This window comes from Oncorhynchus mykiss, chromosome 17 (assembly GCF_013265735.2).
Source record: "Oncorhynchus mykiss isolate Arlee chromosome 17, USDA_OmykA_1.1, whole genome shotgun sequence".
Classification (NCBI taxonomy): domain Eukaryota; kingdom Metazoa; phylum Chordata; class Actinopteri; order Salmoniformes; family Salmonidae; genus Oncorhynchus; species Oncorhynchus mykiss.
Genome location: NC_048581.1, coordinates 7,467,308 through 7,488,640, shown reverse-complemented (window position 1 = coordinate 7,488,640; position 21,333 = coordinate 7,467,308). Strand labels below are relative to the sequence as shown.

Sequence of the window (21,333 nt, the reverse complement as noted above, 5' to 3'; positions counted from 1 at the left end):
ATTTATATTTACATATTATATTCGACATGAAAGTTCACATGTTATTCATATTTACATATTATATTCGATATGAAAGTTCACATGTTATTCATATTTACATATTATATTCGATATGAAAGTTCACATGTTATTTATATTTACATATTATATTCGATATGAAAGTTCACATGTTATTCATATTTACATATTATATTCGATATGAAAGTTCACATGTTATTTATATTTACATATTATATTCGATATGAAAGTTCACATGTTATTTATATTTACATATTATATTCGATATGAAAGTTCACATGTTATTCATATTTACATATTATATTCGATATGAAAGTTCACATGTTATTTATATTTACATATTATATTCGATATGAAAGTTCACATGTTATTCATATTTACATATTATATTCGATATGAAAGTTCACATGTTATTCATATTTACATATTATATTCGATATGAAAGTTCACATGTTATTTATATTTACATATTATATTCGATATGAAAGTTCACATGTTATTCATATTTACATATTATATTCGATATGAAAGTTCACTGTTATTTATATTTACATATTATATTCGATATGAAAGTTCACATGTTATTTATATTTACATATTATATTCGATATGAAAGTTCACATGTTATTTATATTTACATATTATATTCGATATGAAAGTTCACATGTTATTTATATTTACATATTATATTCGATATGAAAGTTCACATGTTCAAGAAGGCATTTCTGGAAGAAGAAAAAAACAAACAACATTTTAATGACGTTCAAACGTTCTCCTGTGAAATAGTGACGTCATGCGCCCAGCTTTCTGTAACGAGGCACATTGATGAGCTCCTGATCTGGTGGTGAAGGTAGGAAGTAAGAGCAGTAATGTGTTGGAGTGAAAAGTGGTGACGAGAAGAAGATAAAAAAAAAACATGTTCCTGGTGCTTCTGATTGGTTGAGGGGAGTGGTGTCACTGGTGTCCCAATATCTCTGTCTATAGATGATATTAAAGAGCATGTGAAGGAAGGCAGAGTGATTGTGGCCGAAAGGTTGATCAGGAGGAAAGAGGGTTAAAGAAGGGAAAGCTTATCAGTGCTGCTCAGACAAGAACAGAGAGGATTCATCAGTTTCATTGTCAGAGAATTTGTCCCATCCCTATTGCAGTGTTTTAAATGCCAAAGAATGGGACATGTAGCTGTTCAATATAAAGGAAGGAAACGATGTGTGAAGGGGAACGGGATTACTGCAAATGTGGAAGCAATGTGAAGGTTGTGTTGGGGGGGGGGGGGCGTTTGGTGGATGCCAGGTGCAGAGAGAGGCTCAGAGATATAAAATGAGTCATGATATATCGTATGCAGAGGCTGTTAGACAGATTGGTGGAACTACAGTGGAATGATGGAACTTCCATGGCTGCTCCTGACTGAGTAGACCTAATGTCGGGTGTTTCTGCTCGTTCTGGCATGGTTTCCATGAGTAGACCTAATGTCGAGGTGTTTCTGCTCGTCCTGGCATGGTTTCCATGAGTAGACCTAATGTCGGGGTGTTTCTGCTCGTCCTGGCATGGTTTCCAGGTCATATAAATAAAGTTGCTTTTATTGGTAAGGTTATCAATACGACTCGGGTTGTGGAAAGAAGAAATGCCAGATTGAAGGTTATTGTGGAGACGGCAAAAGAGATATGGGGGGGTAACAGATGTTACATTTGAAATGGTTGTTGATCTGCTGAACAATACTAAGGAGTGTTTCAGTATGATATACAGTGCCTTCGGAAAGCATTCAGACCCCTTGACCTTTTCCACATTTTGTTAAGTTACAGTCTTATTCTAAAATGGATTGTCACAAGTCCGACCGAGGGTGGCTCCCCTTCCCGTTCGGGTGGCTCCCCTTCCCGTTCGAGTGGCTCCCCTTCCCGTTCGGGTGGCTTCCCTTCCCGTTCGGGTGGCTCCCCTTTCCGTTCGGGTGGCTCCCCTTTCCGTTCGGGTGGCGCTCGGCGCTCGTCGTCGCCGGCCACTGGTTTTCTTTCCTTCCCCTCCTTGTATGTTTATTGTTAGCACCTGTTAGTTAATAATTAGTTGAGCTTTATTAGGCAGCCGGCCCGCCTGTTTCTTTGTGCGGGATTAATTATTGTAACCTTCGTGTATGAAGTAGACGAACGTGTTTGTTCCTGATCGTGTATTCTGCTGTACTGTTTTCGTCACCCTTGTTTGGGGCATTTGTTTTTGAGCACCCAGTGTTTCGCGAGTGCATTAAATAGCACAGTATTGAACTCTCTGTTTCCTGCGTCTGACTCCACACCCACGACACCCGGAGCGTTACATGGATTAAATAAAAAATGTTCCTCAGCAATCTACACACATTACCCCATAATGACAAAGCAAAAACATGTTTTTAGACATTTTTGCAAATAAAAATAAAACAGAAATATCTTATTTAAATAAGTATTCAGACTCTTTGCTAAGAGACTCGCAATTGAGCTCAGATGCATCCTGTTTCCATTGCTCATCCTTGAGATGGTTATGCAACTTGATTGGAGTCCACCTGTTGTAATGTCAATTGATTGGACATGATTTGGAAAGGCACACGCCTGTCTATATAAGGTCCCACAGTTGACAGTGCATGTCAGAGCAAAAACCAAGCCATGAGGTTGAAGGAATTGTCCGTAGAGATCAGAGACACGATTGTGTCGAGGCACAGATCTGGGGAAGGGTACCAAAAATATCTGCAGCATTCAAGGTCCCCAAGACCAGTTGCTTCCATCATTCTTAAATGGAAGTTTGGAACCACCAAGACTCCTTCTAGTGCTGGTTGCCTGGCCAAACTGAGCAATCGGGGAGTTGACCAAGAACCCGATGGTCACTCTGATAGAGTACTAGAGTTCCTCTGTGGAGATGGGAGAACCTAACAGGCCTTTATGGTAGAGTGGCCAGACAGAAGCCACTCCTCAGTAAAATACACATGAAAGCCTGCTTGGAGTTTTCCATAAGGCTCCTAAAAACAAGATTCTCTGGTCTGATGAAACCAAGATTGAACTCTTTGGCCTGAATGCCAAGTGTCACATCTGGAGGAAACCTGGCACCATCCCTACAGTGAAGCATGGTGGTGGCAGCATCATGCTGTGGGGTTGTTTTTCAGCGGCAGGGACTGGTAGACTAGTCAGGCTCGAGGAAAAGATGAACCGAGCATAATACAGAGAGATCCTTGATGAAAACCTGCTCCAGAACGCTCAGGACCTCAGACTGGGATGAAGGTTCACCTTCCAACAGGATAACAACCCTAAGCACACAGCCAAGACAACACAGGAATGGCTTCGGGACAAGTCAATGTCCTTGAGTGGCTCAGCCTGAGATAGGACTTGAACCCGATCAAATATCTCTGGAGAGACCTGAAAATAGCTGTGCAGCGATGCTCCCCATCCAACCTGACCGAGCTTGAGAGGATCTGCAGAGAGGAATGGGAGAAACTCCGTAAATACAGGTGTGCCAAACTTGTTGCGTCATACCCAAGAAGACTCGAGGCTGTAATCGCTGCCAAAAGTGCTTCAACAAAGTACTGAGTAAAGGGTTTGAATACTTATGTAAATTAGATATTTCAGTTTTTTTAATATACATTTCCCAAATGTTCTAAAAATCTGTTTTTGCTTCGACATTATGGGGTATTGTGTGTGTAGATTGATGAGTGAAAAAAATGATTGAAAACATTTTAGAATTTGGCTGTAACGTAACAAAATGTGAACAAGTCAAGGGGTCTGAATACTTTCCCAGTGTAGATACAGTTTAATAGGGTAGGAGGGTTGTTTTTTTTATACATCCGTTATTAGACAGTGGCCACACCGAACATGGTATTTTGCCTGCTAATGCCTGCAATGCAGTGAAGAAAACGATATGATATGACAACAATAACGTCTAATGTAACTGGCCCCTCTAACAGTTCAACTGGCCCCAGCTTGCCCCCCCCCCCCCCCCCCCCCGCCCAGTTGAAATGGTCTAGAACCGCCACTGGGTGGTAGAAGTTGGTATTTGGTTGTTATATTATTTTCATGGTAGCACAGAATTTAGAAGATCATGATTGATCGTACATTCCAGCACAGTAGATGGCGGCATGCAAATAAACGTTTGTTTGCAGACCGCCATGACACATAGAAGACGGTGAACTGGTGGTGGCGGTAACGCAGAATGGGTCGGCAGCAGAGTCGAGGACGGACCGGAAGTTAGACCGGAAGCAGGAAGACACTAATGTAGCTAGCTGGTAGCTAACCATGCATATATTATTAATTGTACCGGTAAAACATTTAAATATTTTCAAACTGTAACGATAGTAACAAGCTAGTGTCCCGTAGAGCCTTCTGCTGTTTTGCGGTAATGCGGATTGACAGAAGAATCTAACCCGGAAGCTGGGCTGAAGAAAGAAGATGCTTATGTTGATAGCTAGCTAGCTAGCTTAGTTTAGTAGTGTCTGATATCATTTGATGTCATTTAAATTAGACTTGGATTTTGCCCAACTCAGACTATATACGTGCAGTTAGCGATATTTTCAACGAGCATTTCATACAGTTTTGCTATCTGGTCTAGGAAAGTAAATGATCTAGCTACCGTTGGCCTAGCTAGTTAGCTATCTGAGTTGTATGGAAAGTAATCCGCTAGATAATGTGATCTCGTGGTGAACTGTCGGGGTTTTGAGAAGAATCTGCTTTAGTTTAATTCAGTGACCCAACTCTTTCACAGGAAACTATTTCTGAAGAATTCACGATGGATGAGGTGAGAATGACTAACTAATGCTAAACCAGTCGGGATGGCTATGCCTAAAGCATTAGCTAGTTAGCTAATTAATTTAGCTATGTATTAAAGCTTCAATTATTAGTTGAAACGATCACAAAGGGTCTTGCCTCCCCTCTTAGAAGCTAATAAAAAAGCTGAGAGGTGGCCTGAAGAAATGTAACCACTCTCAAATTCATAAACAGCTATTGATGCAAGGACTGACCATCCATGATATGACAATAATAGTTTTAACCATGTTTTGAGGTTATGTAGTGTTTGTTTACGTTGACTTTGTTTACAAACATCGGAGTAAAACAGGTTTATATTTTGGGTTCTGATGGGTATATATAACTAATTCAATCTTATTCTTTGTTTTAGGATTCTGCTGACCCATCCAACCCCCCTCTCTCCTGCTCCACTGAACCCAACCCTCCAGAGTCACTGGTTCCTGACTCTAACCATAGAGACATCGACAACTGCAGTGAAATACCCAGATTTAACATTGTAGTCAAGGAGGAGGAAGACTGGGACAATACTGGTAAATAAACATTAATTAATTACATCTCAGAGATTATACAGTTCCATTTTATATATAGCAGTTTAATTGGTAACACTTTATTTGGATAGTCCACCTGTAGATTCTCTAAAGACATTAGTAGCATGTCAACTAGCTATCTACTAGCCCAAACCTTACCCTTATTCTAGACATAACCTTATTCTAAACATAACCCTGGCCCTAACCTTACCCTTATTCTAAACATAACCCCAACCTTACCCTTATTCTAAACATACCCCTGGCCCTAACCTTACCCTAATTCTAAACATAACCCTAATCTTACCCTTATTCTAAACATAACCCTAACCTTACCCTTATTCTAAACATAACCCTGGCCCTAACCTTACCCTTATTCTAAACGTAACTGTAACCTTACCCTTATTCTAAACATAACCTTACCCTTATTCTAAACATAACCCTAACCTTACCCTTATTCTAAACATAACCCTAACCTTACCCTTATTATAAACATAACCCTAACCTTACCCTTATTATAAACATAACCCTAACCTTACCCTTATTCTAAACATAACCCTGGCCCTAACCTTATTCTAAACATAACCCTAACCTTACCCTTATTCTAAACATAACTGTAACCGTGGCAAGCAGTTGCTAAGCAACAGATAGTCCATCTGTAGCTGCTGTACAGATGGACCCACTATTCGTTTAGATAGTGTGACTATCTGTAGATGGACTATCTGTTTAATTCAGTAAAAGGTTAATTGTTTATGGAATAAGAACACAGGACAGTGACCGATAATAGCTATAAAATAGTCATAAGTTTTGTTTACCCCTTGAATCATTCCATGTCATTTCAGGTAGCCATGACAACCACCATCACAATGATTCTTATGAAATTGCGTCTGTAGTTGGCAACAGATAAGATTCGCTTTCCTGCAACATTATTTTTTGTTGAAACTACATTTTAATCTCTGAGAAATGAAGCTAATTGATTGAATCCAAATGGGCCCTTTTGATTTATAGGATTGACATAATAGTCAATAAATACCCACATCTGATCTGCATCAAACTTAGTCCTTCCATTGAGTAAGATACACTATGTGGACAAAAGCTCTCGAACTTTGTCTCTCCGAGTCCGTATGAGAGTTGCAACGATGGGACAAGAATGGAACAACCAATTTAGATATCACGAAAAAGGGGTAAAAAATAATAATAAAACATGTCAAATTAAATTGAAAACATTTATAAAATAAAATCAATCACACAGCCATGCAATCTCCATAAACAAACATTGGTAGTAGAACGGCCTTACTGAAGAGCTCGGTGACTTTCAACGTGGCATCATCATTGGACTGAAGAGCTCAACTGCCCCGGTCGGTTGTAAGTGCTGTTATTGTGAAGTGGAGACGTCTAGGAGCAACAACGGCTCAGCCGCATGGTGGTAGGCCACACAAGCTCACAGAACAGGACCACAGAGTGCTGTAGCGTGTACAAATCATATGTCCTCAGTTGCAACACTACCGAGTTCCAAACTGCCTCTGTTACAACACTCACTACTGAGTTCCAAACTGTCCTCTGTTACAACACTCACTACCGAGTTCCAAACTTCCCTCTGTTGCAACACTCACTACCGAGTTCCAAACTGCCCTCTGTTGCAACACTCACTACCGAGTTCTAAACTGCCCTCTGTTGCAACACTCACTACCGAGTTCCAAACTTCCCTCTGTTGCAACACTCACTACCGAGTTCCAAACTGCTTCTGGAAGCAACGTCAGCACAAGAACTCTTCGGCGAGAGCTTCATGAAATGGGTTTCCATGGCTGAGCAGCCACACAGGTTTCACCATGCGCAATGCCAATCTTCGGTTGGAGTGGTGGAAAGCTCGCCGCCATTGGAATCTGGTGCAGTGGAAACATGTTTTCTGGAATGATGAATCACGCTTCACCATCTGGCAGTCCGACGGACTAATCTGGGTTTGGCCAAGGCCAGAAGAACGCTACCTGTCCGAATGCATAGTGCCAACTATAACGTTTGGTGGAAGTGAGTCCATATCAAAATGAGGCCATATTAATGCCCATGGTTATGGAATGAGATGTTTGACGAGCATTGACCACATAGTGTATGAGAAATCCAATAAAATTCTCAAAAGGCACCAACCGACCCTACACCCCAATGCCAATCTCACCCTAACAACCAGTGTATAGTATCAGTTCTCTATGTTTGACAAGTAGTACGAAGCTGCGGCTTGGAGTATTGCTTCTCCATACTATGTAATGCATTCCCTGTGAATCTGGTGATGTTTTGTTTTCATCTGTTCAGAGAAATTAGCCTTTTAAATAACTTGCATTATTTACCATACATTTGTGTGCAAGTGCCAGGTTTTTCCCGATAGATGCCACTATTCCTGCTACTGCCACATCATTTTATCAATTTTACTGGTCTCCTGTGTTTATTAAGTGGATCAAAACATTTTCCATGCAACTTTGGGTAGAAAACCAATAGCTTTTTATCATAATGAAAATAAATTGTGTGGTCATTCTCACAAGTCAAGCCAGTCCAACCATGAAAGCAGTTGTTTGTCCATCTCTTAGCAGCCTGATGCTTTAACCAAACTCTAGTGGGCAAAACCTGGTTCTTCCACAATAATTAATGGCAAATAATGCATCTTCATTGTCGAATTTTGTCTGAACATGGGAATAAAATAAAATCACCAGATTCACAAGGAATGCATTACAAAGAAGCAATACTCCAAGCCGCAGTTCTCGTCAGACATACAGTGACTTGTGAAAGTGTTCACCCCCCCCTTGGCATTTTTACTATTTTGTTGCTTTTACAACCTGGAATTAAAATATATTTTTTTGAGGGGGTTGTATCGTTTGATTGACACAACATGCCTACAACTTTGAAGATGCAAAATATTTTATATTGTGAAACAAACAAGAAATAAGACAAAAAAAACTGAACTTGAGCGTTCATTACTATTCAACACCCCAAAGTCAATACTTTGTCGAGCCACCTTTTGCAGAAATTACAGCTGCATGTCTCTTGGGGTATGTCTCTATAAGCTTGGCACATCTAGCCACTGGGATTTTTGCCCAATCGTCAAGGCAAAAATGCTCCAGCTCCTTCAAGTTGGATGGGTTCCGCCGGTGTACAGCAATCTTTAAGTCGTACCACAGCTTCTCAATTGGATTGAGGTCTGGGCTTTGACTAGGTCCTTACAAGACATTTAAATGTTTCCTCTTAAACCACTCGAGTGTTGTTTTAGCCGAATGCTTAGGGTCATTGTCCTGCTGGAAGGTGAACCTCCGTCCCAGTCTCAAATTTCTGGAAGACTGAAACAGGTTTCCCTCAAGAATTTCCCTGTATTTGGCGCCAACCATCATTCCTTCCATTCTGACCAGATGCTGTCACCACCATGCTTCACTGTGGGGATGGTGTTCTCTGTGAAATGAGAAGTGTTGGGTTTTCGCCAGACAGCGTTTTCCTTGATGGCCAAAAAGCTCAATTTTAGTCTCATCTGACCAGACAGAACCTGAACAGCACCAGGAGCACCAGTCTTCCATATGTTTGGGGAGTGTCTTTGTGCTTCATGCTTATTTTTTTTCTTTAAGCAATGGCTTTTTTATGGTCACTATTCCGTAAAGGGGCGGCAGGGTACCCTAGTGGTTAGAGCGTTGGACTAGTAACCGGAAGGTTGCAAGTTCAAATCCCCGAGCTGACAAGGTACAAATCTGTCGGTCTGCCCCTGAACAAGGCAGTTAACCCACTGTTCCTAGGCCGTCATTGAAAATAAGAATTTGTTCTTAACTGACTTGCCTAGTTAAAAAGGTTTTTAAAAAAAACAGCTCTGTGGAGTGTACGGCTTAAAGTGGCCCTATGGACAGATATTCCAGTCTCCGCTGTGGAGCTTTGCAGCTCCTTCAGGGTTATCTTTGGTCTCTTTGTTGCCTCTCTGATTAATGCCCTCCTTGCCTGGTCCGTGAGTTTTGGTGGGCGGCCCTCTCTTAGCAGGTTTGTTGTGGTGCCATATTCTTTCCATTTTTTAATAATGGATTTAACGGTGCTCCGTGGGATGTTCAAAGTTTCAGATATTTTTTTATAACCCAACCCTGATCTGTACTTCTCCACAACTTTGTCCCTGACCTGTTTTGGAGAGCTTTTCGGTCTTCATCGTGCCCCTTGCTTAGTGGTGTTGCAGACTCTGGGGCCTTTTCAGAACAGGTGTGTGTACATATATATACTGAGATCATGTGACACTTAGATTGCACACAGGTGGACTTGATTTAACTAATTATGTGACTTCTGAAGGTAATTGGTTGCACCAGATATTATTTAGGGGCTTCATACCAAAGGGGGTGAATAGATATGTCCACACCTCTTTTCAGTTTTTTCATTTCACTTCACCAATTTGGACTATTTTGTGTGTGTCCATTACATGACCCCCCCCCCCCCCCCCCCCCCCCCCCCCCCGCCAATAAAACATCTATTTTAAATTACAGGTTGTAAAATGCAACAACATAGTTATGATGAATACTTTGGCGAGGCACTGTACTTATTATATATTTCTTATTATTATATTATATACAAGGCACTGTAAAGAACTGATACTGTAACACTGGTTGTCTGGGTGAGATGGGTGTCTGCGGGTGTCTTTTGACCATTTTAATTGGATGTCTGGTACTTATTATATATTACTATATTTACTGATGATCATATGAATCCCTTAAATTAGAATGGCCAATTTGGGTCAATCATCAATTAGCTGTATTCCTCAGAGATCAAATCACATCATTTGAACACAAATGTTTCTGGAACGCTTATGTAACTATGGAAACGATTTCAGAACGCGGGTGTTAAAAGCCTCTTGTGTTTTTTGAGGTTAAATGACCCCCCCCCCCCCCCTCCTTATTTTCCAGTCGAACGAGGAGCGAGTTCTACCACAAGCTCTAGTGATGGGGCACCAACAGAACCTGAACAGCACCAGGAGAATCCTAGACCTAAGAAGTTTTGGCGCTGCCCAGAATGTGGAATAGAGATCGCTCACCCATCTAATTTCAACAGACACCTGAGAACACACACAAACCTTGCTAAGGAGTCTTCCGTCTGTCCAATATGTGGGAAAGACTTTGTTCACCCCTCCAAACTGAAGAGACACTTCCGAACACATACAGGAGAGAAGCCTTACCAGTGCTCTGTGTGCGGGAAGCGATTCACACTAAAGCCCCACCTGGAAAGACATCAGATGACCCACCCTGGAGAGAAACAGCCAGACGCGACAAAGAAGCACCCGTGCTCCGATTGTGGAAAGGAATGTTTCTCTGCATATGAACTGAAGATGCACATGAGAAAGCACACAGGGGAGAGACCTCACCAGTGCTCCTACTGCGAGATGAGCTTTGGCTGTAAGGGAACTCTATCGAGACACGTACGACGCCATACAGGAGCACCCACACCGAAACCTTACCAATGCTCACAGTGTGGGAAGAGATACGAGTCACCATCAAGGCTCAGGCAGCATCAGACTGTGCACACTGGAGATAAACCTTACGAGTGCTCTGATTGTGGGAGGGGTTTTGCTTCGACCGAAGGTCTTCGCAAACGTCAATGCAGCCATGCCAGTAACCATAGCAACCAGTGTACACTGGGAATTCCAGATACGGCGTCATCGGGCAGTAAAACTATGAATATCAAGATCGAAGACGAGGAACAGGAGCTGGCAATTAATGTCAAAGAGGAGGAGGAGGAAATTGTTGTTTTTGTCAATGCTGATGGAGAGAAACCTTACCAGTGTACCTCCTGTAAAAATACCTTTGTTCACCGTAGCTCTCTAGCAAGACACAAACAATCCCACACTAGTGTCGCACAATACAGCTGCTCAGAATGTGGGAAGGAATTCAGCCAATCGTGGACTTTCAAGATACACATGCAACAGCACACCGGAGAGAACCCGTACCACTGCTGTCGGTGTGATAAGAGTTTCTCAGCTTCACCACTCCTCAAAAGACACCAGCGAGTTCACACTAAGGTGAAACCTTACCCCTGCTCTCTCTGCAGAAATAAATTATCGTCGGCAAATCAGTCCTGTCTCCATGCTGGAGAAGGACCTGTGGCTAGCCTGAGCCAAGCTCCTGGACAGGGATCACAGCAGCAGGTGTCTGCAGCGGTAGAGGAGTCTGTTGTACTGGATGTGAAAGAGGAGGAGGAGGATCCTGCTTTTGGTGAGTAAAAGTGTTTGTGTTGTACTATAGCTTTGATATTTAATGGGTCCATACTTGCGACCTCTTGCTTAAGCTTTAACCATGAGAAAATGTAGCCCTGTGCTAACACGACCAGCTGATATCTTGAGAAAACCTAGCCCTGTGTTAACACAACCAGCTGACAGCATGAGAAAACATAGCCCTTTGCTAACACAACCAGCTGACAGCATGAGAAAACATAGCCCTTTGCTAACACGACCAGCTGATAGCATGAGAAAACATAGCCCTGTGCTAACACAACCAGCTGATAGCATGAGAAAACATAGCCCTTTGCTAACACGACCAGCTGATAGCTTGAGAAAACGTAGCCCTATGCTAACACGACCAGCTGACAGCATGAGAAAACATAGCCCTATGCTAACACGACCAGCTGACAGCATGAGAAAACGTAGCCCTGTGCTAACACGACCAGCTGATAGCTTGAGAAAACATAGCCCTATGCTAACACGACCAGCTGACAGCATGAGAAAACATAGCCCTATGCTAACACAACCAGCTGACAGCATGAGAAAACGTAGCCCTGTGCTAACACAACCAGCTGATAGCATGAGAAAACATAGCCCTATGCTACACGACCAGCTGACAGCATGAGAAAACATAGCCCTGTGCTAACACAACCAGCTGATAGCATGAGAAAACGTAGCCCTGTGCTAACACAACCAGCTGATAGCATGAGAAAACGTAGCCCTGTGCTAACACAACCAGCTGATAGCATGAGAAAACGTAGCCCTGTGCTAACACAACCAGCTGACAGCATGAGAAAACATAGCCCTTTGCTAACACGACCAGCTGATAGCTTGAGAAAACGTAGCCCTATGCTAACACGACCAGCTGACAGCATGAGAAAACATAGCCCTATGCTAACACAACCAGCTGACAGCATGAGAAAACGTAGCCCTGTGCTAACACAACCAGCTGATAGCATGAGAAAACGTAGCCCTGTGCTAACACAACCAGCTGATAGCATGAGAAAACGTAGCCCTGTGCTAACACAACCAGCTGACAGCATGAGAAAACATAGCCCTGTGCTAACACAACCAGCTGATAGCATGAGAAAACGTAGCCCTGTGCTAACACGACCAGCTGATAGCTTGAGAAAACGTAGCCCTATGCTAACACAACCAGCTGATAGCATGAGAAAAGTAGCCCTATGCTAACACGACCAGCTGATAGCATGATTATTTCCTGTAACAAATTCCACATCAGCCAATATATAAATATATATTTTTTTACATATTGTGTGAATATACAGTACCAGTTTAAAGTTTGGACACACCTACTCATTCAAGGGGTTTTCTTTATTTTTACTATTTTCTACATTGTAGAATAATAGTGAAGACATCAAAACTATGAAATAACACATGGAATCATGTAGGATACAAAACAATTTATTTTATATTTGGGATTCTTCAAAGTAGCCACCCTTTGCCTTGATGACAGCTTTGAACACTCTTGGCATGCTCTCAACCAACTTCACTTGGAATGCTTTTCCAACAGTCTTAAAGGAGTTCCCGCATATGCTGAGCCCTGGTCCTGTATAAAATTGGTAAAATAGCCCTTACACAACCTGGAGGTGTGTTAGGTCATTGTCCTGTTGAAAAACAAATGATAGTCCCTCTAAGCACAAACCAGATGGGATGGCATATCACTGCAGAATTCTGTGGTAGCCATGCTGGTTAGGTGTGCCTTGAATATTATAAATAAATCCCTGACAGTGTCACCAGCAAAGCACCATCACACCTCCTCCTCCAAGCTTCACAGTGGGAACCACACATGCAGAGATCATCCGTTCACCTACTCTGCGTCTCACAAAGAGACGGCGGTTGGAAACAAAAATCTCCAATTTGGACTCCAGACCAAAGGACTGATTTCCACCGGTCTAATTGCTTGTTTTTCTTGGCCAAAGCAAGTCTCCTCTTCTTATAGGTGTCCGTCAGTAGTGGTTTCTTTGCAGCAATTTGACCATGAAGGTCTGATTCACGCAGTCTCCTCTGAACAGTTGATGTTTAGATGTCTGTTTTTATTACCATTTTTGTCACTTGAACTCTGAAGCATTTATCTGGGCTGCATTCTGAGGCTGGTGACTCTAATGAATGTATCCTCTTGCAGCAGAGGTAACTCTGGGTCTTCCTTTCCTTTGACGTTCCTCATGGGAGCCAGTTTCATCATAGCGCTTGATGGTTTTTGCTACTGCACTTGAAGAAACGTTCAAAGTTCTTGACATTTTCTGAATTGACTAACCTTCATGTCTTAAAATAATGATGGATTGTTGTTTCTCTTTGCTTATTTGATCTTTTCTTTCCATAATATGGACTTGTTTTTACCAAATAGGGCTATCTTCTGAATAACAACCTTGTCACAACACAACTGATTGGCTCAAACGCATTAAGAAGGAAAGAAATTCCACAAATTCACTTTTAACAAGGCACACCTGTTAATTAAAATGCATTCCAGGTGATTACCTCATGAAGCTGGTTGAGAGATTGCCAAGAGTGTGCAAAGCTGTCATCAAGGCAAAGGATGGCTACTTTGAAGAATCTAAAATATAAACTATATTTTGATTTGTTTAACACTTGTTCTGGTTACTACATGATTCCATATGTGTTATTAAACTGTTTTTCTACAATATAGAAATTAGTAACAAATAAAAACCCTTGAATTAGTAGTTTTCCAAACTTTTAACTAACTGGTCCTGTATGTCCTGGTCCTGTATGTCCTGGTCCTGTATGTCCTGGTCCTGTATGTCCTGGTCCTGTATGTCCTGGTCCTGTATGTCCTGGTCCTGTATGTCCTCCTCCTGTATGTCCTGGTCCTGTACGTCCTGGTCCTGTACGTCCTGGTCCTGTATGTCCTGGTCCTGTATGTCCTGGTCCTGTATGTCCTGGTCCTGTATGTCCTGGTCCTGTATGTCCTGTATGTCCTGGTCCTGTATGTCCTGGTGCTGTATGTCCTGTATGTCCTGATCCTGTATGTCCTGTATGTCCTGGTCCTGTATGTCCTGTATGTCCTTTATGTCCTGGTCCTGTATGTCCTGTATGTCCTGTATGTCCTGGTCCTGTATGTCCTGTATGTCCTGTATGTCCTGGTCCTGTATGTCCTGTATGTCCTGTATGTCCTGGTCCTGTATGTCCTGGTCCTGTATGTCCTGGTCCTGTATGTCCTGTATGTCCTGGTCCTGTATGTCCTGGTCCTGTATGTCCTGGTCCTGTATGTCCTGTATGTCCTGGTCCTGTATGTCCTGGTCCTGTATGTCCTGGTCCTGTATGTCCTGGTCCTGTATGTCCTGTATGTCCTGGTCCTGTATGTCCTGTATGTCCTGTATGTCCTGGTCCTGTATGTCCTGGTCCTGTACGTCCTGGTGCTGTATGTCCTGTATGTCCTGGTCCTGTATGTCCTGTATGTCCTGTATGTCCTGTATGTCCTGTATGTCCTGGTCCTGTATGTCCTGGTCCTGTATGTCCTTGTCCTGTATGTCCTGGTCCTGTATGTCCTGGTCCTGTATTTCCTGGTCCTGTATGTCCTGGTCCTGTATGTCCTGTATGTCCTGGTCCTGTATGTCCTGGTCCTGTATGTCCTGGTCCTGTATGTCCTGGTCCTGTATGTCCTGGTCCTGTATGTCCTTGTCCTGTATGTCCTGGTCCTGTATGTCCTGTATGTCCTGGTCCTGTATGTCCTGGTCCTGTATGTCCTGGTCCTGTATGTCCTGGTCCTGTATGTCCTTGTCCTGTATGTCCTTGTCCTGTATGTCCTGGTCCTGTATGTCCTGTATGTCCTGGTCCTGTATGTCCTGTATGTCCTGTATGTCCTGTATGTCCTGTATGTCCTGTATGTCCTGTATGTCCTGGTCCTGTATGTCCTGGTCCTGTATGTCCTGGTCCTGTATGTCCTGGTCCTGTATGTCCTGGTCCTGTATGTCCTGGTCCTGTATGTCCTGGTCCTGTATGTCCTGGTCCTGTATGTCCTGGTCCTGTACGTCCTGGTCCTGTACGTCCTGGTCCTGTATGTCCTGTATGCCCTGGTCCTGTATGTCCTGGTCCTGTATGTCCTGGTCCTGTACGTCCTGGTCCTGTATGTCCACGCTGAGGATGGAATCATACTGTGAAAATGTACAAATGATGATAATACCCTTTTTGTGTAAGCGCTGTTTGAAACTGCCGCCTGAAATTTTAGCTTGTTGTGTTGGGATCGTTTGATTACCAAAAACAACGAGACGGCCTCACGGAGGTGAGGGCCCTGGTGGAGTGGAGCCAGGGAAATAACCTCTCCGTCAACGTCAACAAAATGAAGGAGCTGATCCTGGAGACGGCAGAGAGAGAGACGAAGGTGGTGAAAAGCTTAAGGCCCATCACTGACAACCTGAAATGATCCAGTCACACAGGCCGTGTCGTGAAGGCATAACAGCGCCTCATCAACCTTCCCAGGAGGCTCAGGAAATTTGACTTGGCCCCCGGAGACCCTCAAACTTCTACAGATGCACCATTGAGAGCATCCCGTCGGGCTGTATCACCGCCTGGTACGGTAAATGCACCGTCCGCAACCACAGAGGGTGGCGACTTCAGCCCAACGCATCACTGGGAGCACGCTGCCTGCCCTCCAGGACATCTACAGCCCCCGGTGTCACAGGAAGGCCAAGAAAGATCATAATGGACCCGAGCCACATCCTGTTCACCCTGCTACCATCTAGAAGATCATAATGGACCCGAGCCACAGCCTGTTCACCCTAATACCATCTAGAAGATCATCATAATGGACTTCAGCCACCCGAGCCACAGCCTGTTCCCCCTGCTACCATCTAGAAGATCATAATGGACCCAAGCCACAGCCTGTTCACCCTGCTACCATCTAGAAGATCATAATGGACCCGAGCCACAGCCTGTTCACCCTGCTACCATCTAGAAGATCATCATAATGGACTTCAGCCACCCGAGCCACAGCCTGTTCACCCTGCTACCATCTAGAAGATCATCATAATGGACTTCAGCCACCCGAGCCACAGCCTGTTCACCCTGCTACCATCTAGAAGATCATCATAATGGACTTCAGCCACCCGAGCCACAGCCTGTTCACCAAGCTACCATCTAGAAGATCATAATGGACCCGAGCCACAGCCTGTTCACCCTGCTACCATCTAGAAGATCCTCATAATGGACTTCAGCCACCCGAGCCACATCCTGTTCCCCAAGCTACCATCTAGAAGATCATAATGGACCCGAGCCACATCCTGTTCACCCTGCTACCATCTAGAAGATCCTCATAATGGACTTCAGCCACCCGAGCCACATCCTGTTCACCCTGCTACCATCTAGAAGATCATAATGGACCCGAGCCACAGCCTGTCCACCCTGCTACCATCTAGAAGATCATAATGGACCCGAGCCACAGCCTGTCCACCCTGCTACCATCTAGAAGATCATAATGGACCCGAGCCACAGCCTGTCCACCCTGCCACCATCTAGAAGATCATAATGGACCCGAGCCACAGCCTGTTCACCCTGCTACCATCTAGAAGATCATAATGGACCCGAGCCACAGCCTGTCCACCCTGCCACCATCTAGAAGGCGGAGACAGTACAGGTGCATTAAAGCTGGAACAGAGAGATTGAAAAACAGCTTCTATCTGGCCATCAGACTGTTAAATATTCACCACTAGCAGGCCTCCTCCGCCCAGTACCCTGCACTGAACTTAGTCACTGTTACTAGCCGGCTACCACCTTAGCCTGCTGCCCTATGGACATAGTCACTGTTACTAGCCGGCTACCACCTTAGCCTGCTGCCCTATGGACATAGACACGGTTACTAGCCGGCTACCACCTTAGCCTGCTGCCCTATGGACATAGACACTGTTACTAGCCGGCTACCACCTTAGCCTGCTGCCCTATGGACATAGACACGGTTACTAGCCGGCTACCACCTTAGCCTGCTGCCCTATGGACATAGACACTGTTACTTGCCGGCTACCACCTTAGACTGCTGCCCTATGGGCATAGTCACTGTTACTAGCCAGCTACCACCTTAGACTGCTGCCCTATGGACATAGACATTGAACACTGGTCACTTTAATTATGTTTACATCCTGGTACACCCACCTCATATGTATATACTGTATTCTAGTCTATGTTTGTCCTATATAACTACTGTTGTACACACCGTTCCTATTCATATACTGTCTATACGTTGTATATATATTCTGAACTGTCCTGATACATTTTGGTGGGATTTGTATGTATTGTTTTATATTGCTAGGTAACACTGCACTGTTGGAGCTAGAAACATAAGCATTTCGCTCCACCTGCTATAACAACGGCAGAATACTGTGTACACGACCAGTAACATTTTATTTGATTTTAAGTGGAGCAGCCTTGATTTGGAGGTTCAAAATATCCTCCTGGTGGTTAGCTTAGGGCTAACTGTGCCAGGTTATCTCATGGGAAAAGCTAACGTAGCGTTTTCGAGAAAAGTATGGACCCTATAAATTTACAATATTTATTTTCTGTTTAGTCAGGAACAAACATTTTGACAGTCAGGGTGTTGACTAATTTGAGTTAATCCATATTTATGTCTTTACCACAGCAGAGAGACCTGACCACTGCTCTGAGAGTGAAGTGAGTCCCTCTACAACAGGGCTACCTGAACAACACCAGGGGAATCACACGGCTAAGAAGATTCACTGCTGTTCAGTGTGTGGAAAAAACTGTCACAAGTTATCAAAACTACAAATACATATGAGAACTCACACAGGAGAAAAACCTTACTCCTGCTCTGTCTGCGGGAAACAATTCAGTGACAAAGGAAACCTGAAAAAACACCAGACGGTGCACACAGGAGAGAAGCTGTACAGTTGCTCCGTGTGTGGGGAGAGTTTCTCTTCATCGTCAAATCTTACCAAACACCAGAGAACACACACAGGAGAGAGTCATGGTTTTACACCAGCACTGGTTATCATAGTGAAAGAGGAGGAAGAGGATCCTGCTTTTGGTAAGTTTAAGGTACTCATTCTGTAAGGGCATGAATTGCAAAACATTTTTTTTATACATCTTTGTTTAACTTTCAGTTATTCCAAGGACAAAAAAATATTTTTTGTTACAGTTCCAAATTTTCACGTAGTTTATCCATCCCATCTTATCCCACAGCAGAGAGACATGACCACTGCTCTGACAGTGAAGGGAGTTCCTCTACATCAGGACTACCTGAACAACACCAGGGGAATCACACAGCTAAGAAAATTCACTGTTGTTCAGTGTGCGGACAAGACTGCAAAAAGTTATCAAAACTGCTAATACATATGAGAATACACACAGGAGAAAAGCCATATCCTTGCTCTGTGTGTGGAAAGGAGTTCCGTGTCAAAAGACATCTTCAAGACCACCAGATAGTGCACACTGGAGAGAAACCTTACGTCTGCTCCAAATGTGACAAGAGGTTTGGTTTTGCCTCAGCCTTGAAAAGGCACCAGTGGTTACACGCAGAAGAGAAACCTTACTCCTGCTCTGTGTGTGGGAAGGGTTTTAGCTTACAATCACGCATGAAGGAACACTTCCTGATGCACTCAGGAGAAAAACCCCACTCCTGCTCTGTCTGTGGAAAGAGTTTCAGCCGTCCAGATCAGTTAAAGGACCACTCTCTGCAACACACAGGGAAACCCCACCACTGTTCTATGTGTGAGCAAAGCTTTGCCTTGTCTAAACAACTCCTGAAGCACGAGAAGACTCACACAGGAAAGAGACCTTATAGTTGCTCTGTGTGTGGGAAGAGTTTCAGTGAGAAGGCGTATCTTGAAGACCACCGGTCAGTGCACACTGGAGAGAAACGACACCCTTGCCCTGATTGTGACAAGAAGTTTGGATGTGCTTCGTCCCTGCGTAAACACAGACTGTTGCACATAGAAGGGAAATCCCACTCCTGCTCTGTGTGTGGGAAGAATTTTTCTGAAGCACGTTACTTGAAGGAGCATTTCCGGACACACACTGGAGAGAAACCTTTCTCCTGCTCTGTCTGCGATAAGAGTTTTGCGAGATCAGCAGGCCTTAAAGTCCACCACAGATATCATACAGGAGAGAAACCTTACAGCTGCACTAAATGTGGCCAGAGCTTCATTAGTTCTCAAAAACTTCAGAGACATCAGAAAACTCATGCTGGTTTACCACCTGTTGAGTTTCAAAACCCTGTTACAATTGAAGGAGAGCGGGAGGGAGAAGGTGAGAAAGTTGGTGGTCTGATCCATTCAGCTGGAGAAGAGGTTGGTTGGGATCTTCATCGTCTCGGTAAGTGGAAGCAGAACAGCCATGAATTACATGAATACAATATTGACTTTGAATGAACATCGCTCTTTTATTTAAAAATCCAATGCCACTGTTTTTTAACTCCATATACATTTTTATTTCATTAAGTACCCTGCTGTGATTGTTTTCAATGAAAATAAACAAATATCTTCGTAGATAAGAGCAAATTCTCAATCAAGATTTTATTATTTTCATATTTTCACAGTATTTTTTTTTTCAACCTCATAGTGTGGAAATGTGTATAAAAGACAGGAAATCACGTTTGACGTTACTGGACCTTTTAACCTATGTTTTCTCATTCACACAGACGAGAGTTCGGAGGGGAGAACCTCTACATCAGGAGAACCTAAAGAAACCTAGGGGAATCTCAAAGCTCAGAGAGACAGTTGCTCTGTGTGTGGGAAAGACTGGCAACGGTTATTTGATCTGAAAAAGACAAAATGACACGTGAAACCGTACAGATGTTTTGTTTGTGGGAAGCGTTTTAGACGAGCAGACCTGATGAAGCATCACTTTTGGACACACAAAGGAGACACATGGGGAGAAACCTTACCCCTGTTCTGTCTGTGGGAAGGCTTTAACAAGATCATCAGACCTTAACATACACAGTAGAGTTCATACAGGAGAGAAACCTTACAGCTGTGACGAATGTGGCCGGAGACACAAGAAGAGACGCCACATCTCACTTCCTGAGGAGGACCAGGCTGGCGGGGGTCAAGACTGAAGAGCCAATAGTATCATAGATGAAGAGGAGGAGGCAACCTCTTATGTCAACGGTAGCATGGTGGAAAGGGGGGAAACAAGAACTAGTCCTGAACATCTTGACGTAAAATATATACAGTGCATTCGGAAAGTATTCAGACCCCTTGACTTTGTCCACATTTTGTTACGTTACAGCCTTATTCTAAAATGGATTAAATTGTTTTTCATCAACATTCACACAATACCAATGACAAATGTTTTCCTGGAAATTTCACATTTACATACAGTTGAAGTCAGAGGTTTACATATTCCTTAGCCAAATACATTTAAACTACGTTTTTTTTTTATCCTAGTAAAAATAAAAAATTAGGTCTTAGGTCAGTTAGGATCACCACTTTATTTTAAGAATGTGAAATGTCAGAATAATAGTTGAGAGAATTATTTATTTCAGCTTCTATTTCTTTCATCACGTCCTCAGTGGGTCAGAAGTTTACATACACTCAATTAGTATTTGGTAGCATTGCCTTTAAATTGTTTAACTTGGGTCAAACGTTTCGAGTAGCCATCCACAATAAGTTGGGTGAATTTTGGCCTATTCCTCCTTACAGATGTAACTGAGTCAGGTTTGTAGGCCTCCTTGATCGCACACGCTTTTTCAGTTCTGCCCACACATTTTCTATAGGATGGAGGTCAGGGATTTGTGATGGCCACTCCAATACCTTGACTTTGTTGTCCTGAAGCCATTTTGCCACAACTTTGGAAGTATGCTTGGGGTCATTGTCCATTTGGAAGACCCATTTGCAACCAAGCTTTAACTGAT

General features: G+C 43.3%; 1 protein-coding gene across 2 annotated transcripts; it reads left to right on the top strand.

The window, feature by feature from the left end:
- The first annotated feature begins 4,065 nt into the window (after positions 1 to 4,065).
- LOC118940240 (zinc finger protein 271-like) lies at positions 4,066 to 20,886 on the top strand. 2 transcript variants are annotated; one of them, XM_036948729.1, is made up of 7 exons: positions 4,066 to 4,280; positions 4,723 to 4,755; positions 5,134 to 5,293; positions 10,192 to 11,493; positions 18,103 to 18,507; positions 18,663 to 19,793; positions 20,119 to 20,886. In XM_036948729.1, exons 1-7 carry the CDS (start codon positions 4,257 to 4,259, stop codon positions 20,169 to 20,171), a joined length of 3,108 nt encoding a protein of 1,035 aa, XP_036804624.1. In that variant the 5' UTR covers positions 4,066 to 4,256; the 3' UTR covers positions 20,172 to 20,886. The 2 variants fall into 2 exon arrangements, with proteins under 2 accessions (XP_036804624.1, XP_036804625.1); XM_036948730.1 differs by having other exon boundaries at positions 4,068 to 4,755.
- The last annotated feature ends 447 nt before the right edge of the window (positions 20,887 to 21,333 follow it).

Coding starts and splice junctions, on each gene's coding strand:
- LOC118940240 (XM_036948729.1), top strand. CDS start 4,257: ATGCATATATTATTAATTGTACCG. Junction 4,281..4,722: donor ATATATTATTAATTGTACCG/GTAAAACATTTA, acceptor ACTCTTTCACAG/GAAACTATTTCTGAAGAATT. Junction 5,294..10,191: donor GGAAGACTGGGACAATACTG/GTAAATAAACAT, acceptor CTTATTTTCCAG/TCGAACGAGGAGCGAGTTCT.